Source organism: Clupea harengus, chromosome 17 (genome assembly GCF_900700415.2).
Source record: "Clupea harengus chromosome 17, Ch_v2.0.2, whole genome shotgun sequence".
Classification (NCBI taxonomy): domain Eukaryota; kingdom Metazoa; phylum Chordata; class Actinopteri; order Clupeiformes; family Clupeidae; genus Clupea; species Clupea harengus.
Genome location: NC_045168.1, coordinates 14,962,222 through 14,987,357, shown reverse-complemented (window position 1 = coordinate 14,987,357; position 25,136 = coordinate 14,962,222). Strand labels below are relative to the sequence as shown.

The window sequence follows — 25,136 nt, the reverse complement described above, 5'->3', positions numbered from 1 at the left end:
GAAGAGAGGACGGAAGATGTCCGGGTAAAAGAGGACGTCTGGTCACCCTACTTATGCAAACAATGCTACCGTGTTCTTCAGACCAAAGGAGGTAATACTTCCAATTTAGCAAAGCACCTGAAAGACCGTCATCCGGATTTGTTTAAAGAATTCAAGGAGAGTTTTTATTCATATTAACAACATCCAAAGAATGCACTTTTTCTTTTTTTTTTATCTGTCATACTGAAATACACGTTACATGATGTTTAAGATGGTGGGCACGTGTGTTAAGCCATTGTATGTTATGTACGTAGTTTAGGTTAGCTATGCTGTAGTTTTAACGTTAGCCTATAGCCTACCTTGGTTAGAAGGAGAGAGAGAAAGAGAGCATGTATCTTGCAAGTATCATGTCAAAACTAGCGAAATTCACTGAATGTCCTAGTTTAATATAGTTACAACTGAATATGCAATTGGTTTGAAAAAACACGATTACCCAATTTATTTATTGTTTTCGATGCCATAGACTCAATGTAGCCTAAAAGACGATTTGTGAGTGACAGCTGGAATTTCGCCGCGACCACACTGAACATTGATTTATTTTGTATGAAATACGTCCTTTAAGAAGCTTTAGTCTTTAGGGCTGTGAAATGTTGTGAAAAATTATGCAATTGTGCCCAAACTCATGTTCATCTTGTTAGCTGAATGGCTGCACTGTTATATCTACTGTTTTGTTTTGCACTGTTGTTGTTTTTGCACAGTACCTTTTGAAAAGATGCCTGGAAGTCTGGAATGTGTCTGGGGACACTAGTTGTTGCACTATGACCATACATTTCACTTTATTATGTTGTGATATGCTCTATTGCACATGTTTTGTATGTCTTATGACATTTTGCTATCAAAATTTTTAATAAAGAAGTTCATGTTTCAAGTTCTAGTACATGGAATCATGGAAAATCCATTTTTTTTCCCCGTGGTATCGAAATCGGCATTGAGAATCGTGTTATTTTACTGGTATTGGTACCGACTACTGAATTTTTGGTATCGTGACACCCCTACTTCAGACACACTTTCACCATCCTCCATAATCGTCAGTCACTAACACACACACACACACACACACATACACGCACACTTAACATGACATGCAGAGACATACGGCCTGTCAATAATTTCTTCAATAAATTCTTCCATAATTTCTTCAAAAGGAATTTTCTCTTTCTTTCTCTTGTAATATTCCACCCTTCCTTTGCTGTGTCTTGCTGGTCAAAAAGAGTGTCCCGTGTAATTTTGTCCGATCTCTATCCCTCTCTCTTTCTCTCCTCCCCCCTTTTCTCTCTGCCTCTCACTCTCACTTTCTAACTCTTTTGCACTCTCCCCCATTGAGCCAAAGAGTCCGAGCCCCTTCACTGTACAGTAACTCCAGCCAAAGGCCCTGTTCGAAAACTCCTAAAATGCTGTCTTACTACCTTCCCTCTCTTAAACAAGAGAAGGAAGGACTGTTCGAGATCCCTTAATTTTTCTCTTCCGGGTTTATAAGATACCTTAAAATCGCTGCGTAACGATCATTTTTGAAGGTACCATCGGTGCAGCCTTGATGCTGCCTATTACACATACATCTGTGCGCCAAGTCCCTCCGGCAACTGCAAATTGTAAACAAAGATGGCGGGCCAAACTCCGCTGACGGTCGTGTTTTGTATGTAAATGTGCATCTTTCGGCGTTTTCTCGCTTAGATTTTTCAAAAGTTACCGAGAAATAGACACTGCACTATCTGATAACACCGTTATTGTAACCAGCAATAATGGTTGATGTGATTTGCGATAGCCTTACGTTCTTTCAGCGTACCAACGTCACATGTTATCATACACGCTATCTTAAAAGAATGTTCGAAAACAACGTTTTTTTGAGATACCTTTACCCGTAGAAATATCTTGCGCAAGACACCTGCCTTGACGAGACACCAAGGTAGTAAGACAGCTATCTTACTTTTAAGAGTTTTCGAACAGAGCCAAAGAGTCAGAGCCCCTATACCCTTCACTGTACAGTTACTATGTACTCCAGCCAAAGAGTCAGAGCCCCTATACCCTTCACTGTACAGTTACTATGTCCTCCAGCCAAAGAGTCCGAGCCCAATCACCCTTCACTGTACAGTTACTATGTACTCCAGCCGATGAAAGCAGGCGGCCGGCTGGCTTAGCTCACAACCTCGGACTCCAGAATGGATGTGTGCCAGGCACCCTTCCCCCCCCAACACACACACACACACTCACACACACACACACACACACGCAGCAGGCCAGGCACCCTTTCCCCCAGTGCTCTCTCATCAGCGTGTGGTGTCCTCCATTACAGGAAGAAAAGAAGAGCAGTGGTCCTTAATTGTCCAATTTGATAGATTCATGTTTTAATGTGTGGGAGCGGAGAGTATGCACACATACACACACACACACACACACACACACACACACACGCACACACACACACACACACATATATATATACTGTATATAGACATACACACATGCCTGTCTCAGGATTGAGTGGGGAATGTGTATTCATGTGGGCATAATTAGAAGAAGAGCCTTTAGTTTAATTTGCCTTTGATTGGTCCGTGGGAATAATTGCTCTGTTGTTGTTTTTTTTTTTTTTTTTTGCTCTGTGTAAACTGGGATTGCTTGCAGATGTTGTTGTTGAGTTGAAAGCAGATGACAAAAATCTGATTTTTCTTTTTTCAAAGTGGTGGCAAACCAGCCAACTCACCCCCACCCCCTCCACAAAAAAATGACCCACACCCCAAAAACAAACAAAGCTCTCTGTGTTTTTCTGGAGCCGAACCCCCCTCCTTTGGTCTATGGTCCCCCCCTCCAGTGTTGAATGGCAGTGTTGTGCTGCATAGCCAAGGTCCCACTGGGAGAACACACACACACACACACACACACACACACACACACACACACACACACACACACACACACACACACACACACACGCACACACACACACACACACACACACACACACACACCCTCCAGTGTTGAATGGCAGTGTTGTGCTGCATAGCCAAGCTTAGCTCTCCCCAGGCTGCTCGCTCTTGCCAAGGAGAGGTTCGGGCACAATTAAAAACTCTCGTTAGGTAATTACACTTCGCTTTATTTGCCCCGTAAGTCATGCAGACTAAATATTTCCAGTAATTACCCCCCCGAATTACAGCATGGTCAGGACTAAAGGAAAATGTTTTTTTTTCTTAGCAAGGAAGCATTCAGATTGCTTCGGTGGCCTTTCATTTTGATGTTTTGGTATGACCAAGGCCTGTTTGCACAGCCATTGGGCTAACCCTTAGCTCACGGACGTCCTGCCCAGCCAGACAGTTGGTTGAACCCACAAACAGAGCAAGCAAACTCCCAGCGGTTCCTCAAACAGCTTTTACTGTTTGTGAAAGAGTGAGTGAAAAAGTAAGACAGACAAAGAGAGAGAGAGAGACAGAGAGAGAGAGAGAGAGAGAGAGAGAGGGAGGGAGGGAGAGAGAGAGAGAGACAGAGAGAGAGAGAGAGAGAGAGAGAGGGAGAGAGAGAGAGAGAGGGAAAGAAATCATGGCCTCAGCAAAGGGGTATTCCCAAAAGGACCTTCTCTTCAAACAGCTCCTCGTTTCAGGAGCGGGAGGTTTCGCTTTCTGTGGAATTCCCGCAAGGTTTCAGCTCTGTTCCTGAAGCTTCTCTGTCAGGCAACGTCAGGCCATACCTCCCCGCAGCCGCCTCCTTTTAAATATTTAACTTTATTTATTAGGAAACACCTCACATAGACAAACACTGAACCCAAACAATGAAGAGAACATGCCCCTCACTCTTTGAAGTACTCAAGGAAGATTCATCAGAAGAGATGCCACATGCGCCGGTTGATCTGTCTTCACCGTGCTGTGATACATCTGAAATAAGTATTATATCAATATGAGTATTGTATAGAATAAAAGAAACCTTAGTTAGCACAACTTCAACACAGTTTCACCAGTGTGTTTCCACTGATACTGTTCTTGATCCATTAGGGCAGTGGTACTCAAACTGGGTGTGAGGCCGTGTGTGTGTGTGTGTGTGTGTGTGTGTGTGTGTGTGTGTGTGTGTGTGTGTGTGTTTTTTTTCTCAGTTGCACCAACAAACACCGACACCTTTATGCTCAGCCTCGTCTTTCATGAAAACTGAAAGTTATTATTTGAAATCTCAACAACACACTTCAGCAGATGTCCACAAATACACAAGACAGTTCAGACATTGGAAACAGAACACTTGGGTATCATATGTTCGCATTTTGATGAGTTTTAGAGCCTTTCAAACGTTGTTTTATTCCTATGTCCTCGCTTCAGTTTCAAAACATAATCTTAGCCTTACAGCACTGCTATTGCAGTACGCTTTAAACAGGCTTTTTAAAAGGCCATTTTTATCGCCTCTCGTTTCTGCCTTGTAACCTCCATTGCAGTGCGTCCCAATCTCTCATCTTTCCATCTCTTTTCTCTTCCTACTGAGGCATACAAGTATTGTAGAACAGTCTGGGGCTTTGGATCTGTCCCAGGCCAGGTGTTTGAAATACACAAGACCTGTTCAGAGTGGGGGCACATTAGCCAAATCCTTACCTGTTGTTGTTACTTCTGTCAGGTGTTCCCGTCTTGATGTGGTGCTGAGGAATGCACAGTTGCCATGGAAACCCAGTCCCAGGCCAGTTCTGCAGCTGAGAAGAAGAAAAGGGTGGAGACCATCGTGGCGACCAAGAGCGCGTCCGTACGCAGTGACATCAGCGAGAAGGCTGTCGCCTCCAGCACCACCTCCAACGGTAAGAAACCCCTTCCACAGACCACACCCCTTTGTCTCACCTGTGGTAGACCACACCCCTTTGACTCACCTGTGGTAGACCACACCCCTTTCTCTCACCTGTGGTAGTCCACTACTCTCACTTGTCTCAGGCCCCTGTTCTGTAACCTGTCCACTGTTCACTACACATTACAAATCCTATAGCCCATGTGCATTCAAACCCATTTAGTTGGCCATGTTTTATAGTAAACTGGAAATTGTATAAAATCAAAAGTCCAAAAGTTTTTAATGTAAAGATTTCCTGTCTATCTGGGCCTTCACTCAGATCCAACACATGCACAACTTTATGTCTTGTTATGTCCTTATCACAAATATCCCTTGAAGCATTTCATATAAACCTGATAAACAGTGCAACAGCAGATATATTCATGTCAAGTCTGACCAAACAAAAGCAAAGTTTAATGCTGAGCAAGAAAGTGAAGTGCAGGTCACTGTATATGTGTGCATATGGGATATGCATGTGTGGATGTCACTGTATATGTGTGCATATGGGATATGCATATGTGGATGCTACAGACCACAGTGGACATGGCACCAGCATCATAAGTTACAGTAAATCTGCTCTTCGGGGAGTCCTTAAGTGCGGCCACTAGACACGCTAATGCAAACCCATATGCGAGCGAGGTCAGAGGTCAGTTTCCCATCAGTGTATGAGCGCGAGCACGTTCTTAATCATCTCCACAGGGCTGTGGTGCTGTGGAGACACAACAACATTCAGTGCAGAACTGATCAGATTCAAATTACTTCAGCCATAAACAACACTGTGCCTCAGCCACAGACACAGACACGCACACACACACACACACACACACACACACACACACACACACACACATACACACACACACACACACACACACACACACACACACTGTGCCTCAGCCGGTCGGGGCTCTGTGGTCGAGGGGGCCCTCTTGCACTGCTGCTGAAACAAATAATGAGACAATGCAAGGATTTACAAAGTTAGAGTGTCTCCTTTCAGGCTGTCCAAACAAACCCTGGGTGGACGTTCAGTGCGGAAAAAGGAGTTTGAATCCACCCACTGGGCAGCTCTGCGAGCCTGTCGTCACACACACAAACACACACACACACACACACGTGTGGGACAGACTAATACTTATACGTATTATATACAGTACATGTCACCTGGAATGTGTGAAAAGTGCATTTCTGTGTGTGTCAAATTATGGGAGAGAGTCTATAGGCATGGATTTTTAAGTGTGTGAGATAAGTTAATGCATGTATTTGTATCTGTGTTTAGTGACAGTTCTGTGTGTGTGTGAGTGTGTGAAAGAGAGAGTTTTTGTGTGTGTGTGTGTGTGTGTATGTGTGTGTGTGTGTGTGTGTGTGTGTGTGTGTGTGTGTGTATGTGTGTGAAAGAGAGAGAGTTTATGTGTGTGAATGTGTGTGTGTGTGTGTGTGTGTGTGTGTGTTTGTGTGTGTGTGTGTGTGTGTATGTGAAAGAGAGAGTTTATGTGCGTGTGTGTGTGTGTGTGAAAGAGAGAGTTTAGGTGCGTGTGTGTTGATGTGTGTGAAAGAGAGAGTTTAGGTGTGTGTTGATGTGTGTGAAAGAGAGAGTTTATGTGCTTGTGTGTGTGTGTGTGTGTGTGTGAAAGAGAGAGTTTATGTGCGTGTGTTGCGTGTACTGTACATCTATCCCCATGATGCAGTTTGGGAGCTCCCTGGCTAGGCTGCACACTCCCAGATGGCTGAAGCTATTTCATTAATTAGAAGGAATGCATGGATGTGTGTGTGTGTGTGTGTGTGTGAAGGGGGTGGGGGGTGGGGGGGGGTGGGGAAGGAGTTTTTACTGTGTGGAAAAAGCATGGATGTAATTTGGCTTTGTGATTGCAGATTTTTCTCTGTAATACACTGGTAATTACTCCAACAAATAGCATACGGTTTGTCTTGGAAACACAGATCCTGTAATCATCACAAACTGGATGCAGACATAGACAAACAGGCCCACAGTCACACACCCCCCCCTCTCTCTCTCTCTTCTCTCTCTCTCACTCACTCTTTCTCTCCCTCACACACACACACACACACCTTCTCTCTCTCTCTATCTCTCTTCTCTCTCTCTCTCTCTCTCTCTCACCCTTTCTCTCCCTCACATACACACACACACACACACACACCCACTCTCTCCTTCTCTCTCTCTTTCTCACTCTCTCTCCCTCACACATACCCATTCTCTCTCTCTCTTTCTCTCTCTCCCTCACGCACACACGCACACACACACACACACACACACACACACACACACACACACACACACACACACACACACACCCTGAACAGGTTGGCCTTCTAATACCAGCAGCACTTACACCTGGAAGAAGAATGCAAGAGCTAATGAGAGGCCATCAAATGAAATTCAGGACGGCGAGCTGTGTGTGCGCGTGTGTGTGTGTGTGTGTGTGTGAGTGAGTGTGTGTGTGTGTGCTTGAGTGTGTGCGCGTATGCATGTGTGTGTGTGTGTGTGTGTGCGCGCACTCCTGAGCATCCAGCAGAGACCTTTAACCCTGCTCATAAGATAGCTTACACACTCCCCCATGAGGCTACAGAGACCTCACAGTCACATTCCCCACTTCCCTCCCTTCCCCACACAACCCAAACCTCTTATCAGGGGTAACCCAACACCCGAGCCCAACCTTAACCCTTTCGACCACAGCCGCGGGCCGCTCCTGCCCGACTAAAGCTAACAGTGTATCAGGAAAGCCCATGTGATTGCTAAAGCTAACAGTGCATCAGGAAAGCCCACGTGATTGCTAAAGCTAACAGTGCATCAGGAAAGCCCATGTGATTGCTAAAGCTAACAGTGCATCAGGAAAGCCCATGTGATTGCTAAAGCTAACAGTGCACCAGGAAAGCCCATGCTATTGCTAAAGCTAACAGTGCATCAGGAAAGCCCATGTGATTGCTAAAGCTAACAGTGCACCAGGAAAGCCCATGTGATTGCTAAAGCTAACAGTGCACCAGGAAAGCCCATGTGATTGCTAAAGCTAACAGTGCACCAGGAAAGCCCATGTGATTGCTAAAGCTAACAGTGCACCAGGAAAGCCCATGTGATTGCTAAAGCTAACAGTGCATCAGGAAAGCCCATGTGATTGCTAAAGCTAACAGTCCATCAGGAAAGCCCATGTGATTGCTAAAGCTAACAGTGCATCAGGAAAGCCCATGTGATTGCTACCTCCACTGCTGATTTTCTTCACCTCACTTCAAAACCAACATGCCCCAATCTAAGCAAATGATCCGAAATCATGCCACACGCACGCCCCTGCTGGGCGGATTGGGAAACCGCACAAAGGGCAGGTCGGAGGCAACACGTGCCTGCGTCAGTTTCCCAGCTGCACAAGGGGCAAAGTGAAGTGCGACCTCAGCGTGATTGGAAAAGTGTGTCCATGATAGGGTGGTGAATTTTCCAAGTTTTTCTCTTCAATTTACAGCAGGACTTCAGCTCATGCGGTGTGCGATTTGTGGCTGTGACGGCCTTGGCTGGCCCCATCCAGTCTGGGTACCTGTGCTCACATTCTCTCTCTCTCTGCGGAAGGTGGATTGGTGCTCAGGTGTGGTTAGTTCCTTCAGATTGGCAAGGGGATAAGAAGCCGGCTCTTTCCACTGACTATTCTCCCTTCCTCTCCGATGGCATTTAGCTTGTTTGACACGTACTTGAGTTACACTTTTGTTTTTATCTTCCTCTATACTGACATTCTTTACATTCTTTAATAAATGTACTTATTATTTACAGTGTGTCTGTAGCCTCCCCTTCATGTTACCGTGCTCCGAGCCAAGTGTGCGTAACAAGGCACACCTCTCAATGAATTGCAAACCGTGTTCAAGCCTGCCATCTTGTCTGAAAAGAGCTCTTTATTCCACCTCCACAAGGGGTTCGAATAGCCTAGAAAGGAGGCAACAGTGCTTAACCTACTCTAGTGCAGTCAAAAGAGTGTGTGTGTGTGTGTGTGTGTGTTTGACAGTGCTTAACCTACACTAGTGCAGTCAAAATAGTGTGTGTGTGTGTGTGTGTGTGTGTGTGTTTGACCGTGCTTAACCTACACTAGTGCAGTCAAAAGAGTGTGTGTGTGAGTGTGTGTGTGTGTGTGTGTGTGTGTGTGTGTGTTTGACAGTGCTTAACCTACACTAGTGCAGTCAAAAGAGTGTGTGTGTGTGTGTGTGTGTGTGTGTTTGACAGTGCTTAACCTACACTAGTGCAGTCAAAAGAGTGTGTGTGTGTGTGTGTGTGTGTGTGTGTGTTTGACAGTGCTTAACCTACACTAGTGCAGTCAAAAGCGCATGCTACTTAGGCTGTGATTCTTCAAAGGGCACAGTGTCAATCCAGCCATACAGTAGGGAACAAATGTCTCCAATATTAGTTCAATACGCCCTGTGGATGGGGATAGAGGTGTGTGTGTGTGTGTGTGTGTGTGTGTGTGTGTGTGTGTGTGTGTGTGTGTGTGTGTGTGTGTGTGTGTGTGTGTGTGTGTGTGTGTGTGTGAATGTTGGGTTTTAGTTATGGTCGGAGGCTGGGAGGGGAGACCGTAGAGCTTGAACTCTACTGAAGGGAATGGAGCAGACAGAGGTTACATTTGGTCTCCGTGGTCTTCACCGCACTGAAATAATCGAATGTATTTGGCTGTGGGCTTGGCTCTGGGAACAGCACTAAATGTGGTTGAAGTGGCATTCAAGCCACAAGTCAGATGTGGTTCAAGTGGCATTTGAGATCATGATAATCTAATATGAAATATTCCAAATATTTGTGTTGAACTAGGCTTGGGAGTGCATGCCAGAGACTGTATTTGTGTGTGTGTAATGATGATAGTGGATGGGGTTCTTTTTTTCTTTCTTTCTTTCTTTCTTTGTCCTCTTTTCCTTCTTTCTGTCTGCATTTTTTCCTCCCTTTTTTGCTTTCTTTCTTTCCTTCTACTTTCTCCATTCCTTTCATTCTCCTTGTCTTTATTCTCCGATAATTCTTTTCTTTTCTAATCTTTCTCTTCCTGTCCATATCTCTCTTCCCCATCCAACCCCCCCCCACCCCCACCCCCACCCCCACCCCAACTATCCCTCTCTCTCACTCTGTCAGTAATATGAAAAAAAGTTCAGCGCACAATCCCCTAGTTTTGGAGGGAGCGTTCACCCCGTGTAGCATTCATCCGCGCGCTCGCTCCCCTGGGCCGACAGCTCAAAAGGGCCGACCGCGCCACAACAATGGCCTGATTGGTCTCCTTTCGGACAGGCACAAGGGGGGGGTGCTGCTCTCCTCCCCCCTCTCCCCCTCATCATTCGCCAGGCAGGTGGACCACAAAGTCCCCTGATTCTTTTGTTGCTTCCTGGAACCCTAAAAAAAGATGTCCATGCTCTTTGCCTGAATAAATCCTGTCGTCATGGGATAATTTCCTAATAAAAAAATGTGAAAGGGGGAAGAAGAAAGGGGCCTGCCATTGAGAGGAGGAGTAGAGCCAAGAGGAAAGTTTCTGGTTGGTTTAGCAGTTGGGGTGTTTTTTTTTTCATATAGATGCCGAATCGATATAATGGTGGGATAGAGGGAGAGGGGGAGGGGTGTGGAGAGAGAGAGGACAGTAAGAAAGCATGAGTGAAGGAGAAAAGAGAGGGAAGAGACTTGTGGAAAATTGTGAAGGAATGCGTGGAATTGGGCATCGCAGGCAGGGTGTGAACTTTGCTGCGTATTAGAGAGGAAGAAGAGCTCCTTTCATTTCCCCTCAGTATTTTTATTTTGGTCAGGGGTCTTTATGCTAAAGAGGTCTTGTCAAAGCTCACCTGGAAACGAAAGGTTTAAGATAGAAATCAAGCAAAAAAAATTCTAATCCTGAATAGAATGTTTAAGGAAAAAGCAGTCTGAAGGATTGCTTTTCAGAGAGAGAGAGAGAGAGAGAGAGAGAAAGGGAGGGAGAGAATGCATAGTGTTTATAGAAGAGGGCAGGAGTGGAAGGAGAGAAAGCAACAGCATGAGAGAGAGGCCACCTTCTTTTTTAGACGGACATTTAAATGATCAACAGCAAATATGGAGGGCAATGTCATCTGACAGAAATAAAGTTCCTCTGTTAGCAGCGCGGCTGGGAAAGTCATTTACAGATACGCGGGCCGGCCCATCTTTGTGGCGGACAGATAAGGGTTCATTTCAGAAACGGATAGCAGACACTTTCACTCACGGACCCCATTCTGCGACACCTGCGATAACAGCTTGTGGACCCTAATTGAAAATGGGCTTCAAAATGGATTTTCACTTTTCTTCCTCTACCTCTCCCTTCTCCTCCTCCTCCTCCTCCTCCTCCTTCTTCCCCCTCTTGCCTCCTCCTCCTCCTCGTCCTCCTCTCTGCTCCATGTTTCTCTGAACTGTTCACCCTACAACCCCCCCTCCCCCCTTCTTATAGTGACACTAAACCCCCAGTGTTCTCCTCCGCTGTCTGTTGTCACTCTGGAGGAATAATATTGAATGGATAGAGGAGTGAGTGAAAGGAAAGGGAGAGAGAGAGAGGGAAGAGAGAAGAGAAGGAGAGAAGAGGAGGGGATGACAAGAAAACAGTCGAGGAATGGAAGGAGACACAGAGGAAGAGAGAAAGGGATGGGAGAAGAGGAGGGTTGAGTTGAAGAGTGGGATGAAAAACAGGAGGAGAGGAGAGAGGAGGGGGAGAAAGGGAGAAGAGGAGAAGAGAAAAATTAAGAGAAATGGAGGAGAGATGGTGGGTAAGCAGGAAAGAAGAGAAGAGAGAGGAGAGGAGAGGAGCGGAGGGGAGGGGAGGGGTGGGTAAACAGCTAGCGTGGGGGAAATGGAGTGTGGGCAGCAGGTCATCCCTCAGTGCGCTGTCAGAGTGGTGACAGCCCTGCGATCAGTCTTATTAATGAAAGCATTGATCACCTGATGGGGCTCATAATCAACTGTTTCTCCACTCCACTCATCCCCCTCCTCTCCCCTCATCCACCCCAGCACATACAGGAGCATCGCTTTCCCTATCTCTCCCTCTCTCTCCCTCTCTCTTTCTCTCCCTCTCTCTTTCTCTCCCTCTCTCTTTCTCTCTCTCCCTCTGTGCTTTTCCTCTTCCATCTGTTTGCCTCATGCTCTTTCCCCCTCGTTTGCCTTTTCTCTCTCTCCTTCTCTCCTTCTCTCCTTCTTTCTGTCGTTTTGTCTCTCCTCTTTTTTCACTTTTCACTCTGTCTCTCTTGGTTTCTCTCTCGCTTGAGGTAGCAGACAAAACTTGAGATGATCATTCAAGTTTCACTAAGAAATTCACTGTTGAGTAAAGCAAAGATTGTATAATTAGATTAATCAGTATTAATAAACCCTTCAATTAGCTACAAGCATTTAAACAGTTGTCCTAATAACTACATGTGTGTCAGTGCATTTGTGTAGCTGTGGAGGTTAATGAAAAAGGGTGGGTGGGGGTGGGGTGTGTGTGCACACGTATGTGTGTGTGTGTGTGTGTGTGTTAATGGAGGAATAGTTGAGCAGAAGGAGACTGTTCGTGTGAGGGGGTCACACCGCATAATAGCAGAGAGTGTCACGCACACTGACCTCTGACTGCACCCCACAGAGAAGAGGTTAGGGTCACTGTCACAGAGGCCTCTACCACACACACACACACATGCACATGCGCACACACATGCACACACAAACGCATATGCACACATGCATACACATTTAATAATGCTCGTATTCGCACACACACATTCAAACAAACACATGCATGTGGTCACACACAGACACACGCACACACACACACACACACACACACACACACACACACACACACACACACACATGCACATGCGCACACACATACACACACACACACACACACACACACACACACACACACGCTTCTTATTGCATGCCTTGCCTCTACTCTAGGCCTCCTCGCTCTCTGTTCTGAAGGTAATTTCCTGCAGCAGTGGGGGTGTGTGTCTGCCGATGTGCATGTGTGCGTGTCTGTCTGTAGTAGTGTGTTTGTCTGCCTCTGTGTGTGTGTGTGTTGGTGTGTGTGTTTGGCCGCTTCATCTCTCTCCGACTCAAGGAGCCTGCGGCATTGGATTAACCCGACCCTACTGCTCTCGGGGGCGGAGGGCCTCTCAGCCACCCGGCCCCCAGCCCGACCCACTGGAGCAGGGGCTCAATCCCCCCACCTCCCCTCCCCTCCGCTGGGCTCACACTCAGGAGGCTCACCCAGCACCGCCAGTCGGCTGGATTCCTTCATAGCGCTGAGCATTGACTGCACACATATGCAGGGCTCACAAAATCACTAGTTCGACGTACCGGAACAGTCAAGTTTTCCACGTCAGGCTACCAAAATGTCATAGCACCCTGTCCGACAGCCTATCAAAAACTATTCCCTAAGTTAAATAAAAATCCCTCCTTTATTATCCTTTTTTGGTCTTTTAACTAGGTATTTGTTGTTATGTTTGGTGCACATAAAGGACAAACATGTACGTCTCATAACATAGCACTTACACCATGATGTGAAGGCTGTAGGCAACAGTTTACGAAAGACATGGTGGAAATGCAACCTGAGTTGCAACCTTACATCTCGTAGGCCTATGTTTGAACACGTTAATTCTTAAAATACTCGAACATTAGCCTACACAATGCATGCATATGCATGCATATACGAAAAGTTTATCTAGCTAATGTTAGAAAGCTAAAGATCTTATAGGCTAGATTTAACATTACAAGCCTAGTCTATGGGGCAAAAAGCTAACACTAGCCAGAATTGAAGTCTTGAGTGTGTGGTTTATCCTAAGACTGATTAACACATACTGTCCGAGTCCACACATCAGTCTCTCCTGTTTCAGATGTAACTTTAGCCTCTCATCTGATCATGTCATTCCTAACAGTAGAACATGAATGGTAGCACTCAACAAAGACACAGCTCCATTTTTTTTGTAGTAGCTTCAGCATCTCTTCAACTATTTCACAACCATACACATCATCTTGGTAAAAAGTAAAAATACGACAACATAGCCTAAACCACATATCTTAAAGTGACAATACACCATTACAGCATTAAGCACCAAGTTGGCAAGTCTTTTTAACTGAATATTGAATAAAAGCTACACAGTAAGCAAATAATCTAAGGATGAGCAGAATACAGTATGTTATTATTCAACTGAATGGAGACAAGAATATCTGTATATTATAAGATCTGTATATTAGAATATCTGTATATTAGAATGTCTGTATATTAGGCCCAGTGGCCCTGAAAAGAACAGAGGAAGAAGAACAAACTTCAGTAAGATGCATAATGATATTTATGATGATTGTGAATGTTATTTGTATTGCTTCTCGAATATATCTCTACCTTTCTACATAAAAATGTTTTTTATTTTATTTTGCGAACCCATATGAAATGACTGTGGAGCTGCTGGGCTGCTCCGCTCAGGGTGCTGGGATGTGCTGTGCTGTGCTGTGCTGGGCTGTGCTGTGCTGTGCTGTGCTGTGCTGTGCTGTGCTGTGCTGTCTGAGCCACTGCCTGCATTGTCTCCTCGTCCAGACAGTTCAGTCAGGTCAGGAGCTGCGGGTTGTGATACCATCATTTCTTTCTCTCTTATTCTCTCTGTTTCTCAGTCCTTCTCTCTTTCTCTTTTTCCATCTCCCTGTGTCTGTCGTTTTCTCAGACACCCTTCTGTTGACGGCCACCGGGGTCACGGAAGGGGCCCTGTAAAAATAGAAAAGCCCCGAGTAGGAAAACAGTGGCTGATTATTCTGCTGCGAGTGTCCATTTGGTGGCAAGCTCCCGCGGAGAGGAACAAAGTGGAACTGTCCTGAGCATGCTGGGAGAATTTATTGTCCTGTGTTATTCCTCTCGGTCGCACACTTGCTCTCCTCTTCTCTTTTTGTGCAGAAGTGTAGAGACGGTTGTTTGTTTTTTTCACCCTCACTCTGTCACTCATTCTCTCTGACCCACGTGGTCCTTCTCTCTCTCTGCTGTTTTTGGCCTCTGTTGGAGAGCAGTGCCTTTGACAGTCTTTACATGTCAAGAGTTTGTTTTCAGAGTCTGTCTCTCCATAACAGCCAGGGATTTGTCCAGTGGCTTTGCATTCCATCATAAGTGCACATTCAGACACAAATGTTTAAGTTTTTGACGTGTCCCAGACCATTTGGGGAAGCATGAACTCCTGAAGCCTGAACAATCTCACGTGGAGACGTGGAGCCGAGTCGACCTCCTATCTCCATGCCATCTCTCACATTTTCTCATCCGCCCCTCTGCTCCCCCTGTTCTGTCTCCTGCTCTGTCTCCCCCTCCCTCTCTCTCTCTCTGTCTCCCCCTCCTTCTCACCATCTCTCTCTCCCTCTCCCTCTCGCTCTCGCTCTCCCCCCCTGCGCGGTGTGAAAGAGGAGTCAGGATCAAAGGCCGTGTTCTATGGCACTGATTTCTGGTGATTGATTAGAAACAGAGGGTTAAGAAGCTGCTGCCTCTCCCCCATTCTCCTCCTTTTTTCCCACCCTCTCTGGCTCCCTCTCTCTCCTGCACCCCCTCAATCTTCCTCTCTGCCCCCTTTATTTCCTCCCCCTGTCTCACGTCCTCTGCTCTTCATGCTGACTCTTCTCGTTATCCTTGCCTCCTTCTCTCCTTCTCTCCGTCTCTATGCTTCTCTCTCTCTCTCTCTCTCTCTCTCTCTCTCTCTTGTACCACTAACAAGGGCTTTGGTCTGGCGTGTTTAAAAACAATGTCCATTATTGACAGATCGGACGATGAAGCCGATCCTCGCCAGGTTAGCACACACACACACACACGCACGCACGCACGCACACACACACACACACACACACACACACACACACACACACACACACACACACACACACACACCATGCAGTAGTGGGAGTGTCAGCCGATCCATTTGTTGTGTTTATCAGATGCGGATATGGGGCTGTGCAAGCACAAACCCTGCCACTCAACATGTGGTCAGCCACCAGCGGATCGATTACCAATGGAAGGGGGCACTGGGCTCCAATTGAATTCAGATGTGTTCGGAGAAGCGTAGGCTGGAGAGGAATGTTCCTGCAGAGAATATACTCTTATGCTTACATGGTGAGGGTATGCACACTGAACTCTGGCAAACCTCTCCCTTGTTAGTCAATGGGTAGATTGTGAGCTTTTGACAGAGAGAGAGAGAGAGCGAGAGAGAGAGAGAGCGAGAGAGAGAGAGAGAGAGAGTGAGGGAGAGAGGGTCTTCTTGGAAATGTAGCGCCCGTTCTTACCTCTTTCAGCAGTCTGTTATTTATTTGCTTATTCATCGCCTGCTGTTTTATTTAGCTTGTAAAGGAAATCGCATAGGTCTGTTATTCTCTAATCAACTTTGACTGCTCCAATCTAGACAACTTTGTCTTTGTCTGCCAACTTGGCATGGCCGAGGACCATGGCCTCTTTCAGTAGAGTCGAGGAGGGGTTTCTTTTGTGAAGTCTCTCTCTTTAACTCCGACTGCAGCCCTCAGACAGCCGTGATGAAACAGACACTCCACTCCCCTGTCTTCTCTCTGTCTGTGGGACTCACCTGAGGCTCAGATCCTAATGATGCACTGGCTTCCTCAGAGTGACAGCCGTGAGTCAGAGAGAGAGAGAGAGAGAGAGAGAGAGCGAGAGAGAGAGAGGGTGAGGGTGAGGGAGAGAGAGAGTGAGAGAGAGAGGGAGAGAGACAGAGAGAGAGAAGGAGAGAGCATAGGGCAGCTCTATCAGTGCCACATGATGTTAATGCACCTGCTTAACACAGATATAGTAGTCTTGCCTTGGCACACTTAGCCCGACACAAAGAGGCATATGCACACATTCTCTCTCAGATACACACTGCAGTGACAGAAAAACACCCTCACACACATAAAACACAAACACAAACACAACACACACACACACACACACAGACACACACACACACACACACACACACACACACACACACACACACACACACACACACACACACACACACACACACACACACACACACACACACTGATGGAGTCCAGTCGCAGAATAGGCCTCTCTCCTTATTATCAATTTGGCGACCTCATGACTGGATTTGGGCTGCTGTGAGACAGACTACATTACGTCTGCTGCCTCATCAATGCACCCTTTGTTTCTGCTTGGCCCTCTGTCAGCTCTGCATGGGTCCTCTGCAGCCCGAGTGGGAGCGAGACGGAGAGGGGGAAAGAGAGAGAGGGGCGGGGTGGGGGTGGGTGGGGGGGGGGGGGGGACCTGCAGAGACCCTGTGATAATCAAAGAATGAAAAGAGAGAAAGAGAGGGAGACAGAAAGTGAGTGATGGAGGCAGTTAGAGAGGTACAAGGAGAGAAAAGGGGAAAAGTGTGTAAGAAATGGAAGGAAGAAGAAAAAGAAGAAAGAAGGGATAGAAAAGACAAGAAAAAGACAAGACAGAATGAGATGAAAAGTCTAAGGATTGTAAAAGTGGTGTGATGTACACCTGAGTGTGGGCCATGCAGTGGTCACATTTACTCTGACTGCTAGGCTGAAAGGTTGCACTGACTAAAAGAGCTCAGCTTTTCATTCAAGTCGGTTGCAGGGAATTACAATTGTTTTCAGCATGCCTATTACAGCGCACACACACACACACACACACACACACACACACATACACACACACACTACTCATGCCCATTACAGCACACTCATTTAGCCTTCTTTTGTTGCTACAAGTAGATGAAAAAAAAAACAATCCTAAAAAGGCCAACGTGTCAGCGAGGCCTGGGGAGCACAGTGCAGCGTGTGGAATTAATGGGAATTTAATGCACTGATTAGAGATGATGGGAGCGCTACGGACGGAACACCGGGGAATGACGGGAGGGCGGACTCCACAAGCTGGAGTGACAGTGGAGGTCACAGAGGAGTAAATCTCATTATTGAAGGAGAGGACAGCAATGAGAGAGAGAGAGAGACAGAGAGAGAGAGAGAGAGGGAAGAAAGAGGAGAAAAGCATGTTAAAAAAGAGTTGTGGTGGTGGGGGGGGTGGGGGGGGGTGCGGGGTGTAGGAGGGAAAGGAATTATGTCAGTGGAAGAGAAGAGAAAGTAGATCTGTTAGGGTGAATTTCAGATCAAAGAAAGTAGATTTCACAGAAGATGTACATTAAAGATGTTTTGGCCAGTCACCTTGAACTTACAAATCCCCCCCCATGATGCTTTGCTCCCAGACACAGGTGTTGTCCTTTCAGCCATTCTGCCATTGGCAACAGGTGCAACCCATCAGGCCAAGATGCGCTTTTTTGGGGACAGCAACTTTCGACCTAAGCACAGATGCAAGACTGTCCTTGAGTGTCCTCTGATCACGAGCTGCACCTGTGTCTCGTCCTCACCTGGCACATCTCACAGTGGCGCAGTCTGCCCATTTCTCACTGGCAATGGCTTTCCTAAGGGGCAGTTTATTCATGGCTTACAATTTACCCTCACCCTTCAGAAAGTGTATAGATATATGGACCTAAGGATATAAGGAAGTGGATCAGCCTCAGGCCGGATGCTTCTGCTTTGCATACTCGCTAAGAATAGAATAAAGTGGTTACACTAGGTATCTGCACCTGGGGCCCATTTGGAAAAGTTTGCACTTTAAGATGCTTGCTGTGCCAGGGGCCTCACTAGAAGAGTGACTCAGACCTTAGCTTGCCTTTCAAAAACAAAGTACATTCTCTCGCGTTCGAGATCTTCATGATCTGATCCTTATTTTCTTTGCGTTACCTCAGTAGACATCATCATTTGGTGCTTTGGTGAACCATCCAGCTGTCTGTCTGTCTGTCTGTCAGTCTGTCTGTCTGTCTGTAATTCACTCCAGTGCTCCTCACAAACCATGGTGGTCTGGCCCTGACCATGTAATCATAGACAGGGGAGAGAGAGACAGAGAGAGAGAGAGAGAGACAGAGGGAGAGAGAGACAGAGGGAGAGAGTGAGACAGAGAGAGAGAGAAAGAGAGAGGGAGAGAGAGAGGAGAGAGAGAGACAGAGGGAGAGAGAGACAGAGGGAGAGAGTGAGAGAGAGAGAGGGAGAGAGAGAGGAGAGACACCACCTCACCCTTTGCCTCTGCCCCACCCCACTGCACCTCCTGCCCCGGCCCTCCCACGGGTGTTCAGACGCTGGCTGGCTGTGTTTGTCTGACCCTGACAGGTCTTTTAATCTGTCCGCCTCCCAGTGTGTGAGGCAGACTCCCCTAATGAGAGGTTCTGTGCTTCACCTAGCTGTTGGAGGCGGAATTATACGCTGGTGGTATCACTCCCCCTTCATACCTTTGTCAGGGAGGGAGGGAGAGAGACAGAGAGAAAGGGACAGAGAGAGAGGGAGTTAGAGAGAAAGAAAGAAAGAAAGAAAGAAAGAAAGAAAGAGAAATGTCTATCAGGAGGAGACATTTAAGCAGCAAATTTGCTCAATTCCACAGCGTTAACAGCAGGAGCCGTGTTTAGTAAATGAAGATTGATAACCTCGAAGGTAATGTTTTAAGCATTCCCCCCAGCGTATTCTCTCTATTTGTTAGACCATGTTGAAATGCAGCTTTTAGTGAGTGAAAGAAGCGAGTTCTTGCTTTAGATGTCTGATAGTCTGTCACAGCCCACTAAATGACACGTTATCTCAGGGGGAACTTTGTTTATTCAAAGCTGTGTCATTACCTCCGCCAAGGAAGTTATGTTTTCATTACTGTTTGTTGGTTGCTTGGTCAGTCTGTCTGTCTGTCTGTCTGTCTGTCTGTCTGTCTGTCTGTCTGTCTGTCTGTCTGTCTGTCTGCCTGTCAGCAGGATTACGCAAAAACTACCAGGCCGATTTTCATTAAAAGGGGGGAAGGGGTGTAGCATGGGCCAAGGAAGAACCCATAAAACTTTGGAGTGGATTCGGATCGTGGGGGCGGTTCCAGGAATTGAGTTGACTTTCTTTAACATTGCGAGATAGGGCATTTGGCCGTGACGGGGGTCTGTGCTCTCTGAGTGCCCTTCTAGTTGTTTGATGTTTTTGCAGCGCTTCGTCTGTGTTCTGTGTTGGAAATACATGCTGAGGGGCGATGAGTTGGCTTATATCTTGTGGTTTTGAGTCTAGGTGGGGCTGGTGTGTGTGTGTGTGTGTGTGTGTGTCTGTGTTTTAATGTTGTTTGTCTTGTTGCTTGGAATTCTGATTGTCATGGTGCCCTCTGGAAGAAGCTGTATGTTGGAGTCAAGCGGGAAAAAGGGACGCCTAAGCAGGAACAGCTGTTGCTTCAAAGAGCTTAGGCGTGTCGAACATTTAACCCAGATCCGTCACACAGTCACAGTCACATACACATACACACACACATACACACACACACACACATACACGTACACGTACACGTACACGTACACACCCACACACCCACACACACACACAAACACACACACACACACACACACACACACACACACACACACACACACACACAGAGAGACACACACACACAGAGACACACACACACACACACACACACACACACAGACAGGCATGCATACACAACTTGTGATGTTGACACTGAACAGAAATGAATCCACCCAAACTAACCCAGAGCCAGTGTGGGCCCTCTTCTCCACACACACACACACACACACACACACACACACACACACACACACACACACACACACACACACACACACACACACACACACACACACACACACACACACACACACACGCACACACACACACACATACACATACAAAACTAACCCAGAGCCAGTGTGGGCCCTTTTCTCCACATGTGTAAAGTCAAAGGTCAAGGAGCATTTCCTTTGATAGGATACAGTGGGCTAAGACCAGCTGCCTCTGATAGAATAGTGTAGAGAGTGGCTAGTTGGTTTTGATAGGATTTAGCAGGCTCAAGCTAGCATCTGCTCACTTCATTGGCTGAATTTCAAAACGAAGCATAAACAACCCATAGCAACACAGAACGACAGAGAGGAAAAAAAACCTGACGTGTCTTGATGTAATTTTGTACACGTGTAACAACCCATTGTCATTCTGACTGCTTTCATTCCTGCTACTGCTGCCACGATGTAAAGCAAAGCAGCTGACTGATAGGCTCACATGAATGTTTACACCAGCAGCAGCTCTGTGATAACTGCAGACAGCAGCGCTGGAAGAGGAGAAGGAGGAGGAGGAGGAGGAGGAGACGAAGGGGAGAGGGAAGCTGGGAGGGATGGAAGGCTGGGGTAAAGGGATGTTCCACTCTGGGCCGAGACATTTTCGCCGTCATTGATAAACTGCTTAGCACACCAGGCAAATTAATGAATCTGGCCTGACTGAGAGCGGCCTGCTCCCCCTACCCCCGCTCCCCCCTCCCCCCCCCCCCCTCCCCCCCCTCACGTGGGAAGAAGGAGGGGGTGATGTGGGGGTAATCCCGTTCCAGCTAAACGGCTGATCCCTCTCATTCCTCACATATCAAATGTCAGAAGTTAAATTAGCCTGCTAGCCGCAGATAGGAGTTAACATGCTTTTAAAATGGGATAGAGGGATGGAGGAGAAGAGGGGGCAGTGAACACATCCCCACCTCATGGGATCGCGGGCAGGTGCCTTTGAAGTGTCTAATTATCCATCCGCTGGTAAGCGCTGGCTAACTGTCTTAATAGGGCCCCTCCGTTTGCCAGCATGCCTGGTGCGTATTCACCCATAGCATCCCAATGCCATGCTGGAGCCGAGGCTGTCAGATGGTGTAGCTGGAGAGGGGAGTGAAACATTGCTGGTAATCTCTGGCGATGCTGTTGAGCAGTCTGTACCTTTCGGTCAGACATGTTTTTTGATGTTGAAGTGTCTCTGAGCTGCGGAGCCCAGCAGTGTGTGAGTGTGTGTGTGAGTGAGTGTGTGTGTGTGAGCAGTCAGGCAGCGCTGGTGGATCAGCTCCGGGTGGATCAGACGCTCCTCGTAGCGCACGCGGCCACTAATCTGAGCAACACAGGCTGGTGCTGGGTGGCTACAAGGCGTGCGCAGGGAGGGAGGGAGGAGATGCCAGCGGTCAGACGCAGCGGAAAGCTGGCCCTCCCCGGCCCTCTGCGTCTCTGTCCGAATCTGTCCAGAGCAGGCCAGTCACGGAGAGCTGGAAGCGAGAGAAATAACAGCCTAAAGACTCCTCGGGTCTCACGCAGGCCTGCCAGTGAGCAAAAAGGCAAATTCTATCCACTGAAAACTTTGTAGAGGATAGAGTTACATATTTGGTCATTCAGCAATGTGCAAGTCGAGGAAAGGTTGGCGGAACAAAAATAGCCGTTTTGAAAGATTGAAATGTGGTTATGAAGGGTACCTACCAAATATAATAAAACATGTTGATCAAGGCTTCTTGCCACCTATTCAGGACTCTCTCTCTCTCCCTCAGTCTGTCGTCTCACAGGGTTGGGAGTGGTACCCGTCTGAGGTGTGGTGCTACACCACAGTGTACTCAAAGCACAGAGTGTACCGTCACTTTCCTCAATGCATCTGCCATTGAGCTACAGGAAGAGCTGCAGACGCTGCTGCTGCTGAGATAAATCAGTGTAGCTTTTAAGGGATGCGTCTTGAAAGCCTCAAACTGATGGCAGTAGACAGCGGTAAGCTGCACCAGTGAATGTATTTTCTTTCACAATTCCATTCTAAATATTCAAAGAGTGAGCTTACTTAAAAAAAAAAAAAAATACAGAACATGTGCAACCAAATAGTCCAGCTAGGTCTCTGTGTTGTAGAAGCACTTTTCCATGCCAGCCAAACACAGGCCAATTCCTCACATTGTAGTCAAGATATATTGCCTGATGATAAGGGGCGTGAGGGACGTGTACGGGGGGAAAGGAGGGTGCTTCAGCCCCTGACACTGATTTAATGCGAGTGAAGAGGGAGTCTTTGGGACCTTCTCGAAGTCTTTGATTTGCCTTCGTGCCCCTCTCCCACTCGTTGCCCAACCCCCAACCCTGTGTGTGTGTGTGTGTGTGTGTGTGTGTGTCTGTGTGTGTGTGTGTGTGTGTGTCTGTGTGTGTCTGTGTCTGTGTGTGTGTGTGTGTGTGTGTGTGTGGCTCTGTATCCTGGGCTAGGCCTTTGAGATGGCAGGCTCTCAAGGAAATCTCAAAAGAGGCCTGTAGGCAAAATGGAGCGTCTGAGGTCCCAGGAGCAAGAGGGCTGAGGAACACAAGAGAGGGCAGGGGGAGGGCGGGGGAGGGGGGTGAGGGGGGTTACATGGCAAAGCAGCCAGATTGAGACATGCAAGAAGCATTGAACCCTGGCAGATGAATATTGAGGACAGCAGTCACCAGAGCTGAGTGGGAAATCAAACCCTGTCAACTGCTGCTAAAGAGGTGGCAGAGAGGCCCCCGAACCGCCGGCAGAATCTCGCCGCAATTACGGCGAACATCAGTCACGGGCCGCTATTTACATTGCATCCCACGATGGGATCGCTCAAGACACAAAGCAAACAAACTCAAGTTTCAGTAGTAGGTGTGAACTGTGAGCTCCTTTTCACTTTTCTTTTTAACAAAGCTCTCGCATTGATTTTCTGCCATTTCATAACTGTCTAGCAATGTCCAAACTCAAGCGCAAAAGGCAGACGAAATAGAGAAAAAAAGCACAGCATGAATAGTCCCTTACCTCTTTTTTTTTCTCTGCAAGATTTAATCTGAGTTTTTGGCACTGGAGGAATGGCTTTTGAGCTGGGTGTAGCCCGTTTGTAATGACATAAATAATGGCATGTCCTCTAATGGTTTTTTTTTTCTTTTTTTTTTGGTCCTGCCGAGAAATGCTGTCTTCTGGAAAATGTCCACCTTGCCCTGGACGTTGGTATAATGTTTTGAAACCCTTCTGGGATTGAAAGTCCTTTGGCAAAAACAATTATTTATAGCATGCCTATAGTTGCCAGCAAATTTGCCAATGGCTGTTAAATAATTTGTGACTCACATAGCATTAAAATCTTCCCAATGGAATATTGTTTATTTTAAAATGGTCTATAAAATGGAGCTGTAATTGAATATGTGGAAGCCCTTACTGAATTTATAGGGCACATATTTTCAGTTTATGAAACCATTACAGTTTTCTCCTCTAAACCGATTACTGCTCATTTTAGTGGACACTGCATGTAGGCTAAGATTTGAGAATTGTCTTTCTAAGAGCTGCAAAGTGACATTATGTTTCTACGAATCGAAAAATCAGACCCATCAAAGCCCTGGATGTAAAAATGTTTTTTTATTCCTTCCTCATAAACACAGACCTGTTTTCCAGCCATTGCTATGAAGCATGGCATTCAATGTGTGAAGACTTAGTCACCTTCACATAATCGCAATCTGAACCCTCCTTTCAGCGAGCTCTTGCATGGCATTATGGATCCCCGCAGCGGGGGTTAAGGTAGGATCTCTTGGCGAACCCTCCACTCTGTGTTACTGCTTGGGGAGCCAAGAAGTTGAGTGAAAGAAATACCCCACACAATCGCAGTAATCCCTGTGCGGTGTTGGGGTACTTTCTACTTCTCCCTCTCTCTCCCTCTCTCTCCCGCTCTCTCTCCCTCTCTCTCTCTCTCTCTCTCTATTCGGATTGTTCCAGCTGATGCAAGGCGCTCCCCTTTTTCCTGGCGGGCCAGCTAATCACTAGCGATTCCCCCGTGTAGTTCTGCACCTGGTGCCAGGGCCGTATGATTCAGGTAACGCTAGCTTCGCTAACGCTAAGCCGCTTGGAAAGGTGCTCTTATTAAACGGACGCCAGGCGCTGGAATTTTCACATCCCAAGTCTCATTGTTAATTGGGGGAATCTTTTTCAAGTCCTTTTCTTTTTTTTTTCTCCGTCGTAACTCCAGAGATGTGATTTGCAAGAGAAAGGGGGGGGGGGCTGGAGAGAGATTATCGCACAGGAGGAGTGGGGCTTTGAAGAAGCGTTTTGTGTTTTCAGTACGCATCATCTGCTCTGTTTCTCTCTCTCTCTCTCTCTCTCTCTCTCTCTCTCTTTCGTTCTCTCTTCCTTTCCACCAACCACCTCTGAGCCAGACCTGTTCATGCTATTGACAATGGTGTTTTTCAAAAGTTTGCAGGTGGAAAACTCTCCGTGGCTTTGGCTCGGTCTCAAAGCCTCCACTCCTCCTCGACAGTAAGGCCTCGAACAAAGCCTGCTCGCTCGGAAACACTGCGCAACACTGTGCAATGCTGACGCAAAGCTGTCTTTGTGCTCCCCTTCGCCATGTCTTGATTGGCGTTGACTGGCGTTGTGGCTGCAGGATATCATGTAGAACTTTGAGGGCGAAAAAGACCTGATTGGCGTGCTCTGGAACTCAGTCCCTACTGTGCCGGAGCACTAGAAAGAAAGAGAGAAAGAAAAGAAGGAAGTATTTGCCTGAGAGAAACAAGAATTCTCTCCTGCA

The 25,136-nt window shown here is 46.9% G+C and overlaps 1 protein-coding gene across 1 annotated transcript in view; it reads left to right on the top strand.

Moving 5' to 3' along the window:
• Window positions 1-25,136, top strand: part of gli3 (GLI family zinc finger 3) — a 129,805-nt gene that overhangs the window by 22,446 nt on the left and 82,223 nt on the right. The window contains exon 2 of the mRNA XM_031583572.2: window positions 4,621-4,795. Coding sequence (XP_031439432.1) covers window positions 4,663-4,795 — 133 coding nt within the window. The 5' untranslated portion in view covers window positions 4,621-4,662. The remainder of the gene's footprint in view (window positions 1-4,620; window positions 4,796-25,136) is intronic.